Source organism: Lactuca saligna, chromosome 8 (genome assembly GCF_052625555.1).
Source record: "Lactuca saligna cultivar CGN05327 chromosome 8, ASM5262555v1, whole genome shotgun sequence".
NCBI classification, from domain to species: domain Eukaryota; kingdom Viridiplantae; phylum Streptophyta; class Magnoliopsida; order Asterales; family Asteraceae; genus Lactuca; species Lactuca saligna.
This window is the reverse complement of record NC_136424.1, coordinates 25,801,497-25,813,552: the sequence shown is the minus strand read 5'-3', so window position 1 is coordinate 25,813,552 and position 12,056 is coordinate 25,801,497. Positions and strand designations below refer to the sequence as shown.

The window sequence follows — 12,056 nt, the reverse complement described above, 5'->3', positions numbered from 1 at the left end:
GAGCACGTAAGGATGTCGAACATGCTTTTGGAGTGCTGAAGGCGAGGTGGCATATAGTCGAACATGCAACACGACCATTGGATTTAGAAACTCTACGATATATCATATATGCATGTATCATAATGCATAACATGGTAGTAGAAGATAAAGGGCGAAATATTGCACACTATATCCCAACGGAGCCCAGAAACGTTCAGTTTCAACCAGGAACAACAAAGTATTTGCATTGCGTTGGTGACATTCAGGACGCAAATAAACACAAACAACTTTGAGAAAAACTTGGCGGATTATATCTTCTATAGTAACAATAACGATAAAGAATAGTGTTATATATATATATATATATATATATATATATATATATATATATATATATATATATATATATATATATATATCCTAATTCTAATAAATAAGTAGAACTCGGCCACGTGGCATTCTCCCAGCCCCCAAAATAGAGTTTTCCCGCTCATTTTTTCTTCTATATTTACGTAAATGCCATTGAATCCGAAAATTGAATAAAAGTTCAAACTGATGCAATATATCAGGAAATTTTAGCTGTCAACTGCATTTAAAATATTCATGCATTAATTTTAAATGAATAAAGATTATGGAAATAATTTGAAAAAATATGTTAATGAATAATCAGATTCGAAAATCACGATTAAATTTGAAAGTTTGTTTATTTTGATTGCAAATTCAATATATTGCAATCATTAAATCCCTAAAAATCTGCAGTATTTTTCAGCAAACGTAAATATCATTTATACGGTTATTTTGTTTTTACCATTCTACTCCATAGAAACCACAGCAAACGTATTCTTCTTCATTCTTTGTTATTCTGCAACGCTTCAAGAATTAAATATCAGGTTAGTGTATTCAAAAATCAGAATTACCAATATTTTTATTTCCTCCATGTTCTTATTTATCTGTATCTATCACGTTCTCATTGTATGATTTCTATTCTTTTTTTTTTTTTTTTGTAATTCTTCTTAATCGTCTACTTCTTCTACCTTTTCAGTTTAAAAGACGAAAAACTAATGAACATTACAAGTTCATTTTCTTTAAAAAAAATTAAAAATAGTCTTTTTCAAATGTGCACAGTAACTTTTTTTTATGGTATGAAATTTTAAAATTTGTTTGTTTTTATCTAAATACAATCTCAAAAAAATTTAGAATTTTAAAATTTATGAGTACATTAAGTCAGTTGTTATTGTCATGTGTTGATTTTTAATTTTTCTGTTTTACTCATTGTTATGTTATCTGTTAGTGTTAGTATGTTGCAGGGGCATTTTCGGTATAATTGTCGTTTTCATGTTTATTATATATTTGTGTTCCATCTTATTATATAAACTTTTATTCAATCTAAAACATTATTTCATATGAATTATTTGTTTTTGTTTGTATTCCATTTTATTATAAAATGAATTATTCAATTTAAAAATTTATGAGTACATTAAGTCAGTTGTTATTGTCATGTGTTGATTTATAATTTTTCTGTTTTAATTATTGGTTAGGATGTTCTGTACATTTTAAAAGGTTGCTAATTTTCCTTACAATTCTATAATGATTAAATTTATTGCAGAAAATGGAAATAGGAAATAAGGTTTACCTAAATAACATTGACCAGATATATGAAAAATCGCATATCAAGGTTCGGGTGCTTAAAATTTGGAACTTTGTCAGAAATAATAAAGTTTGTTCCATTGAAATGATCATCATGGATGAGGAGGTTTGTTGTATTTGATATATTTTTTATTCATCATTCAATATTAGACATGTTTCATGAACATAATAATTTTTAATTTTTTTTTAAACAGGGTACACAATACCAAGCTCGTGTCTTCAATCAGAATTTCTCTAGATTTCGTCATCTTTTAAAGGAAGATGAAAGTTATATAGTTATAAAACCCAATATGGCTGCTGTTACTAATGGTTTTAGTTATACAGGTCATAAACAGACCTTAACTTTGGATTGGAAAAGCATCCTAAAAAAATGTGATGATTTCTCGGGTCCGGTCAATGGATTTATGTTTGTTGACTTTAATTCTATCATAAAACAAACATTCCCAAAAGACACATTCTTTGGTTAGTCATAAAATATTAATAAAATCATTTTTTATCATTTGTTTTTTTGGTTATACATTTTATTATTTAAATATTACGAATTTAATCCTAAACTTTTATTTTTTTGTGGTATCTGTTGTGTAGATGTTATTGGACATATCGTGTCATTTAGGCCTCTTGAAACTTCAAATCCAGTACCATCCAAGCATTATATAAAAGTCACTCTTAGCAACCTAGAGTGAGATTATATTGTATTATTTATTTATTATTTATTATCTTTAATTAATCACAAATTAATATTAATATACTATTTTATGGTTTATTTAGTTCTGTACATCTGAAGGTTACTATTTTTGGAAGTCAAGCATATCAAATTTCAGAATACCTAAAAAATAACCCGACTGTTAATTTTGTTGTTATCGTGATGCAGTTTTTGAAGCTAAACATTTGGAATGGTTTGTATTCAGTCTTTATATATAGATGTTTATAATTACTGTTTTTATATAAATTTTAATAATTGGATATACATTTTTTACAGGTCTTGGTGAAGCTAAAAGTCATTTTAAAGTAACGAAATTGTTCATAAATTCTGACATTTATGAAATAAATGAGTTTAAAAATAAGTTAGTTTCCAATTGTTTTTTATTTTTTTATAATGTATTTTAACTTAAAAAAAACACAAAACCTAATATTCATGAATCTAAATTAAACATTACAGGTTGAAATGTCATGACAATTTCGGTATAACTGAAAAAAGCATAACTACACTTCAAAGCTACTCTTCTTCATATACAGATGACTTTAAGGGCAATTTTCCATTAAAAACAATCTGTGAGATCACCGAACCAATTAAGGTATATTGCATTATTTTATATGTTTTACATTTTATTTTTGCATAATTTATTTTAATAATTTTTACATTTGATATGATACAGGAAATGAAGTTTTTATTAGTTGCTTCCATTGTTAATATAAGGCAGAATCTACCATGGTATTATGAAGCATGCAAAAAATGTGGAAAAAAAATTATCCCTGTTCCCAAAACCAATCATTCGTATACCAACCCTGAGGGAATTTCAGAAACTATGGTTGTCAAGTGTACAAATGCACAATGCAAAAAATCTGAATTTCAGTCAGTTATAAAGTATAGACATATTTATTTCTATTAATTTTGTCAATCTTAAAACAACACTAACAATGACATAATTATTTTTTGTTTTATATATATAATTCCAATTAACGTACAAGATTGTACTGGAACCATTGGATTGACTCTTTTTGATAGGGAAGCAAGGAGGTTGTTAAATATAAGTGCCTACGAGTTGAAAAAGATACATGATGCGGTATATTATTCATACCTTTAAAATCAGAAAACATTTACTTAATTTTTTTAATTTATTAAAATATATCTTACAGGCCGGAGACAGTGATGCCCTATTTCCAATGCAACTTAACGTGTTGAAAAACTGCAAGTTTGGTTTTGTTGTAGATATTACAGAATACAATGTCAACAACTATAATAACATCTACACAATTCTCAGAGTTACAGAAGATATGTCCATTGTTTGTGAATTGGAAAGTAAAATAGAACCTATGGTATGTAATTTTTTATTGTTGAAAATTTACAATTCTTTAATGTTAAAGTACATAACGATTAACATATTTCCATTTTATTTTTTAGAGTATTCAATCTGTCTCCTTAAATCAAGTTGCTTTGGAATCCGATGATGTTGTACAGCCTGTTCAAAAGGTTTTTCATTTTATTTTATAAACTTTTAATTATATTAGTTATTTTTTTTAGGAATCAAACATTTTTTTTTAAAATTAGGATGTGATCTCACAAACAGACGAAAGTTTTACACCCTCAACAGTTGATAAGTCAACCGCAACAAGTCCTTGCAAAATATCAGGTGATTTGAAGCGCAACCTCCAAGAAATTTATGATGTTGATTCTGGATATGATTTAAGTTCAACTAAGGCTAAAAGAAAGTCAACCGCAGAGGAAACTCCACTCTTGATTCCAAAAATTGAAAAGTGAGTTTCTATCGGTTATAAGACACATTTAATATATTTTGATCATTTGTTTTGGTTATAAAGATATTTTAATTGCTTGGTATGATTTTTATTTTGGGGTATTTAGGATGTCAAATATTATTGGTTTTGAATATTTTTGGATACTTTTATTGTTTTAAATTGGACAAGTTAGTTGATTTTGGTTATAACTCAAATAAAATATATTGCCCCTAACTTGATAAGTATTTCATATATCGCAATTAACAATTAAGACAAATCAATCAATCAATCAATTTGTATAATAAAAATGCAAAATTCTTAGCTTTCTTCCCCAATTCGCATTCTACTGTAAAATTCGCATTCTTCATTCACCCTCTTTCTTCGCATGTTCCAGTCATTTTTTTTAGTTCATAAGCATTTGAGTTGTTTGTCTCACCAAATGCAAAATGAATATTAACCATAATCACCTTCGCATCTTTAACCCCAATCCATACAACCTCATATGCGAAACCCAATTTTGATTTGTATAATAAAAATATTGCTATATATGTAAAGACCATATTGCCCCTAACTTGATAAGTATTTGATATATCGAAGTTAACAATTAAGACAGATAAATAAATCAATCAATTTGTATAATAAAAATTCTACTATATATGTATTCTGAATAATAAAATCTGCTATTTATGTATTCTGAATAATAAATCTGCTATATCAATCAATCTATGCCCTTAATTTGAAAACAAATAACTGAATGTATATTGCTATTTCTACTTTTTTTTTTTATGTATTCTGAATAAAAAAAATTTCTACTATAGTGTATGATATACTTTTTTATTTTTTATAACTGTTATCTTACTCTTTTCCATTTCTTTTACTTCAAAAAGACCATATTGCCCTTAACTTGATAAGTATTTGATATATCGCAGTTAAGAATTAAGACAAATAAATCAATCAATCAATTTGTATAATAAAATTCTGCTATTTATGTATTCTGAATAATAAAATCTGCTATTTATGTATTCTGATCAATTTGTATAATAAAATTCTGCTATTTATGTATTCTGATCAATTTGATGCAAATCTATACTCTCCTGATGTATTAAATGGACTCAAAGTATCCGGTTTACCAAATCATAAATTAGTTTTAAAAATTGGTGTTCCAGTAATGTTACTGAGAAATATTGATCAGAAAAACGGCTTATGTAATGGCACAAGGCTACAGGTGTTATCATTGGGCAAACGTGTTATTGAGGCACGTATAATAACTGGAACTAATATTGGAAATCGGACTTTTATTCCAAGAATGTCTTTAACTCCATCAGAAAAAAAGATTCCCTTCAAATTCACAAGAAGACAGTTTCCTTTGGATGTATGTTTTGCAATGACTATTAACAAAAGTCAAGGACAATCGTTGTCAAAGGTTGGTCTGTTTCTGAAAGATCCAGTTTTTTCACATGGACAATTGTATGTTGCCTTATCTAGAGTTCAGAGTAGAGAGGGATTAAAATTATTAATTTTAGATAAAGATGGCAAACTCACAAATAAAACTTCCAATGTTGTTTATAAGGAAGTTTTTCGAAATTTGTAGCCAACTTTTTTGTAACGTCGTTTTATTCAATTTTAGGAAATCACACTTAATCCATCATATTACTGTATTTTTTTTATAATTATGTATTGTTGTATTTTATGTTAATTTCATTACACACATTGGTATTGTATCATCTGCATATGTCCAATTAGAATGATGAATAAAAAAAAATAGTTTTCAAAAATCTTCATTCCTAATTAAATACTTCCCATTTAGTTAGTAATTAAATAATTACCAATAAAAAAAATTATTTAAATATTCAATATTACAATTTATAAGTTATCAGAATTATTGATATAATATTTTATTAAATAATTAATTTTTAAATTCAATTCAAAAACAGCACCCGTGGGTTCCACGGGTTTTAACCTAGTATATATATATATATATATATATATATATATATATATATATATATATATATATATATATATATATATATATATATATATATATATATATATGAATTTAGATGTTATTTATTTATTTATTTGAATTTGGATGTTATGTGTAATTTAATCTCTATGTCAATTTAATCTTTAAAAATTATTATATGTTATTCATAATTTTTACACATTATGTTTTATTTATTATGTTATATTTAAAAATATTTGTCTAAATTAAAAAAAAATCAAAAAAAAATTATAAAATGGAAAAAAAAAGTTGGTGTTATAACAAGATACAACATGGTGACTATTTCGCCACTTGGTGTTATAACACCATTGATGATATGACATGTGATGTGACATCAAAATTGTGTTACATCTTGTTGCCAACACATAATGCTCTAAGGTCACTCCTTCACTCAACGATGTCTCTGACCAAATAAATTTCAAACAATATGATTATTTTGTTTTATGAAGTTCTTTGAAATCTTTTATAGTGGAGGCTATTATTTATTAAAACAACCATGTATTCTGTTATAATTAATAAGCAACATTAATCTTGTATATTTTTATAGCAAAAATGAATTCACACTTTGAATAGCTATTTGGAGCCATAATGATAAAGAAGATAGAAGATCAAAATGAAAGTTATATATAAAGCGAAAAATAGCATTTATAACATTGTTTGAACACTTGATTTGTGTTTATGGTTATATATTTTTTTCAAACTTAAACAATTATTGGAATTCTTTTTTTCTTTGTTTGAAATATAAACGAGTCAATCATGATTCAACTTGTTTATTAAATATGTTGGGTTAGGAAAAATAACATAAATATATCGATCTTGATTTCAATTCATTTATTAAGCATATTGTGTTTGATTAAGAATTCTCTAAATTTAATTAAAAGTTTGTATTGGATTAAGTTTTTCAATATGTTAAACATATCACATTATTAGACCAAAAAAAAAAAAACCTTACATATTATCACTCCTAAAATTGATTTGGGCCTTTTTGAAAACAAAAGTAGTCATCTTAGATTTTAGCCGTTAAGGGGGTTCTTACAAAAACAAAATAGAAGGGCTCTTTCTAAATATAGGAAAAACATTTAAGTTTCGACACTTTTTATTCGGACAATCTCTCATATTTTGTTGTGGAAACAGCCACTTACCCAGGCTAAAATTTGTTTACCAGTAACAACAATTTGAGGTTTCTTCCTTCTTTGCTCTTTAATGACTTTTCCAAAAGTGGAAAAGTCATGTAATATAACTTGGAATTCACCATTCTAACAATAACCCATTAATTAACTAAAAATTGACTGTTTTTATCATTGGTATGATCAACACTTATGTAAAATAAAAAAATTAATTTGTATATAAACTATGACTTTTGGTCTTTTAAGGCTGATCTTGGAATCGGTTTCGTCTTTTTGTTCATGTCTACATATAATATAGCTTTGAATTAGGGCTCATGTAGATATCAAAAAACCAAACTGAAACAACAAAGAATGAGCATTAGTTGCCATAATGTTTAATGTGTGCTGATATCATATTTGAGTTGAGATATCAATAACCATGAATTGATGATGATGTAGGTTGAATGATTTGATTGGTTTTGTATTAGAGTAAATATGAGGGACAACTTGTTTGTGTACAAAAGAGGCATAAATATCCAAATTTACAAACAATGAAAATGAAGTGTGTATTTAGTTATTTTTTCTATTATTATAACAATTATACACATTGAAAGAATGTGGTGCTATAAAGTCGGTGCACGAAGTGTTGTTGTTGGTGTTGGGGAACGAAGAACTTGTTGCAAAAGACGTGCAGCAAGCCGCTGTGTAATCCCCCCAAATACACGCCCTCCAAGATTTCTAGCCTCTGGTTCTTGAAGAACCTGATAAGATCAGACTCAGTAAGAAACATATCAATTATCAAACAGACACACACGAGTAATGTTACTCTCACCTGTATAACTGGCTGTAGGACACTAGGATCAAAATTATCGGATGCGCGTAAAAGCCCCCAAATCCTCAAAACTTGTTCTCTCAGCTCCAACATGCTTTCCATTTCCACCTCACTGAGACCCGTTGTCCCAATTCCATTCCCATTCGGGAGAAAACTCCTCAAAGGCCCCGGAATGGAATTGTAGGTGTCAATTACAGTTCCGATAGTAATCGCCTCAGTCACCCGAATAGCTTCTTTAATAACCAAACTCCTCAACTCCTCCCCATCGGGACCCAACACCAGTTTCAAAACAGGCTGCAATGCATCTTTTGCTGCAAAATCCCTATCCATTTTCCCCTGCACTAACAGGTTCTCAAGCCTATTCCACCTGTTTCATATTCACAACAATCAAGACTTTAAACTCGATTAATAACAAAAAAGAAAAAAATATTATATATATATATATATATATATAGACACATACCTCAACTTTCCATCCTTGAATAGCAACTCGATAAGGGCATCTCTTAGATATGGATTCGGATCTGTGAGCAGCCTTTTTGCAAAATAAGGATATGAAGCTGCTAGAACCTTAAAATTAGGATCAGCATAAAGTGCCAAACCTTCTAGAACAGTTAGTGATCTCAATATCAATGCATAGTAAGCGGGGACATTGAATGGATACTGATAAAGAACAGCACCGAGTCCATCCACAATGGTTTTAAAATTGAGTTCACTCACTGTAGAATTCAATGCATCATCAAAAAAGTTTCTAAGTGCTGGAACAATCGGGGTGACATCAACATCAGGAGATAAAAAATCCAAAGCATAATAATCACGAGCCATGGCTTCATAATCGCGATTAACCATATGAACAACATGACCAATGATTGCAAATCTTGCTTCTTCAGGTGTCTCACTCATCATTCCAAAATCAAGAAAAGCAAGTTTTCCTTCTGGGGTTGCTAAAAGATTACCAGGGTGGGGGTCTGCATGGAAGTAACCATATTCAAGAAGCTGCCTAAGGCTGCATTGAATACCTGTGTTGACTAAATCCAAGACTTTTAACCCTTGACCTTCGATGATTGCTTGTTCGTTGAGTTTCACTCCTTCAACCCATTCCATGGTTAGGACTTTCCCACTGGTGTAATCCCAGAAGATGTCTGGAACAAAAACATCTTCTTTGTCAGCATATAGCTTCTTGAATCTTCTAGCATTTTGCCCCTCCTGCACACACCTGTCAAAATTAAGATTTGCCTAAAACAGTTTTGTGGATGCAAAAAGTAATGGAAGTTACCAGAGGACTAACCTGTACATAGTTGAGTTCTTGATAGACTCTTCGTGCGAATTCGTCGATTAAAGCAACAACATCACTGGTTATTATGTCTGCGTATTTGTTTATAAGCAAACCAAGACCTCTGATGAGGTAAAAGTCTAGCCCAATGGCTTCTTCAATACCAGGCCTCTGTACTTTCACAGCAACAAGTTGCCCAGAATACTTGAGTTTAGCTTTATAAACTTGACCTAGACTGGCTGCAGCAATAGGAGATGTTGATATGGATGAGTAAATGGAATCAAGTGGGACTCCGAGCTCTTTTTCAATGCAAGCAAATGCCTCTGCATCTGGGAATGTTGGCAAAGCATCCTGCTCAATCATGAAAAAAAAATGGAGTCAACTGTCAAGCATATGAAAATGGTGTCGACTGGAAAGAAAGGAAAGAAATGGTGGTTTTACAGAACCTGGAGTTCAGAGAGTTCTTCAAGGAATTCAGGTGGACAAAGATCTGGTCTGGTGGAGAGACCCTGACCAAGTTTAACGAAAGTAGGACCTAACCTCGTGAAAGTCTCCCTCAATTCGACAGCTCGCGATCTTCTGTTCTGTACAAGCTGACCTTGCAACTGATCTATCCAGAGTTTCAATCCAAACGAACCGAGTCCAACTAGAATCTGAAGAGTCCTTCGCAGCACCTGAAGTTGATTTACTACCACAGGAATTAGAATTTCAAATTTGAAATTATCGACGTTTGTTCAAGGTAAGGTTGAACAACAATTTCAGAATTTTGGTGAATTCAATAAATTGGGGAAAACTCACCTTGAAGGGACGAGAAGCGTAATTTAATTTAAGAAGTTCAGGACTATAGACGGAAGCGTTGGAGGCACGAGCCAAAGCTTTGGCTTCGGCTTGAATATCATCTTCTCTACTCTTGGAAGCCGGCACTATGGAAGAGACGACACCATTAATATTGTTATTACCTCTAACCGGAGGCAAAGCGCGAGGTCTAGCTTCCTCAACCAGCGCTGCACGTAGGGGTTTCGCCCTGAATCTTGTCCGACATTTAGGGTGAATGGTTTTGGTCGACCTGGTTCTGTTCCGGTAGAAAACGGATGGGTGTCCGGGTGATGTAGTTGAAGCTGGGGAAAGAGTCACCGAACTCATTGTTGAAGATGGTTAATGGAGGTCGATCCTCCTCCTTGAAATCGCAAGGGGAGAAGAAGGTAAGGAAATCAAGTAAATAGATTATAGAAGAATGTAATGAGTGTGTGTGTCGTATAGAAACAAAATTCTTGGCTAAAAATGGAAGGGAGTTACATATGGTGTACGAGTTTACCCGTCGCTCATCTGCCTGCCTATAGCCTTTCTCACATGGAGATGTCAACAAAATGAATGACACAAACTCATAAATTCAAAACTTCTACTTCTATCAATATTAATATTTTAAGTTAACTAGATTGATTTATTTTATCAAATCATACCAAGGATACTTCTTTCTAATTCGATGTAAGTTAATCATGATTGAGCCCGATAATCATGTTGCCCGATTCTATTCTATTATCATTAACTAAAAATTAACATTTTAGTTAATCTATCGGATTAGCCTATTTGGGGATCTTTGTTCCGGTTGAACCACTTTAACGGATTAATTAATCTATCAAGAATTATTTTGAAATGTATGTAATTACATGTTGTTTGAGAATGTGGCATTATGATCGTTTATATTTTTTTATAGTTTTTTTCTTGATAAAAGATAAGTTATTTTTCCATAATGATTTGATTAGACACATATTGGGGTTTTGGATTTAAAGGTGAATCGGAAACATTATTGATTAGTAAAACACAAGGTGTCCTTTTGGTGTGATTTACAATTCAAATCAACAAGTCTTTTCAACAAAAATAATATTATGACATCCACAATGCAAATAATACAAAAGTAATAAGGTGGTGATAAGGATTGAATGTGTGTTTAATGGAATGTGGGCGATGATATGAAATGCAGATCAATTGAAGAGTTCAATAATCATTTAATTCTTCAATAAGGATCAATAGAGAAAAAAGAATAATGTTTAGGATTATATGGATGTTAACGTAAGTGTTAAATGTAAAGTTCAATATGTAAATTTAATGGATGATATTACAATCTTTTAAACTCTATAGTGTTTAATAAATTATGAATTCTCAAAATGAAATGGTTTCTCGTTAACAATCAAAGATGTTTGCAAAACAATTTGTGGTTGCACAAGTAACAATATTTGTTTAGAACTTTGTAACATATTTTCATGGGTTAATGTTATGATCTCACATCTGTCGAAAGTACTATGAGTTGGTGACTGACTTATAAGTCTAGGTGTCCCTTCCTTTTTTAACCTGGCTCTTGGGAGTGAGTTATATATTTGAGCTTATAGCATGATACGTGTCTAGTATGGGATTGGTCTGTATCAATTGGTATCAGAGACATCCCCATCTTTTAAGGTGCCAACACTTGTAGTAGTGGCCTTTGAAGTGGTGGCTTGAACCAAAAAATGGGTGTCAACCGTGACCAATGAGGAGGTTGGCTCTTTAAAGCATGGGGTAATATTATTGATCCCACATCGATCGAAAGTACTATAAGTTTGTGATTTATAAATCTAGGTGTCTACTATGAGATGGATCATAGTAGTTAACTATTTTTTTTTTTTTTGTTAACTAGTGTTCTTTACTTGCATCCATTTTAGTTTTTAATTATTAAAATATAGTTAAAAGAAAAGAAAAAAGATAGTAAAAATGGTAAGTTGGTTT

At 30.3% G+C, this 12,056-nt stretch overlaps 1 protein-coding gene across 1 annotated transcript; it reads right to left on the bottom strand.

The window, feature by feature from the left end:
- Nucleotides 1-7,647: 7,647 nt before the first annotated feature.
- On the bottom strand, nucleotides 7,648-10,626 carry LOC145009287 (Protein kinase superfamily protein). Its single transcript, XM_078967990.1, has 6 exons — nucleotides 10,095-10,626; nucleotides 9,743-9,970; nucleotides 9,312-9,647; nucleotides 8,487-9,229; nucleotides 8,024-8,390; nucleotides 7,648-7,952 (listed from the first exon to the last, which is right to left on the bottom strand). The coding sequence occupies exons 1-6, from the start codon at nucleotides 10,437-10,439 to the stop codon at nucleotides 7,815-7,817; spliced, it is 2,157 nt and encodes a 718-aa protein (XP_078824116.1). The 5' UTR covers nucleotides 10,440-10,626; the 3' UTR covers nucleotides 7,648-7,814.
- Between the last annotated feature and the right edge of the window lie 1,430 nt (nucleotides 10,627-12,056).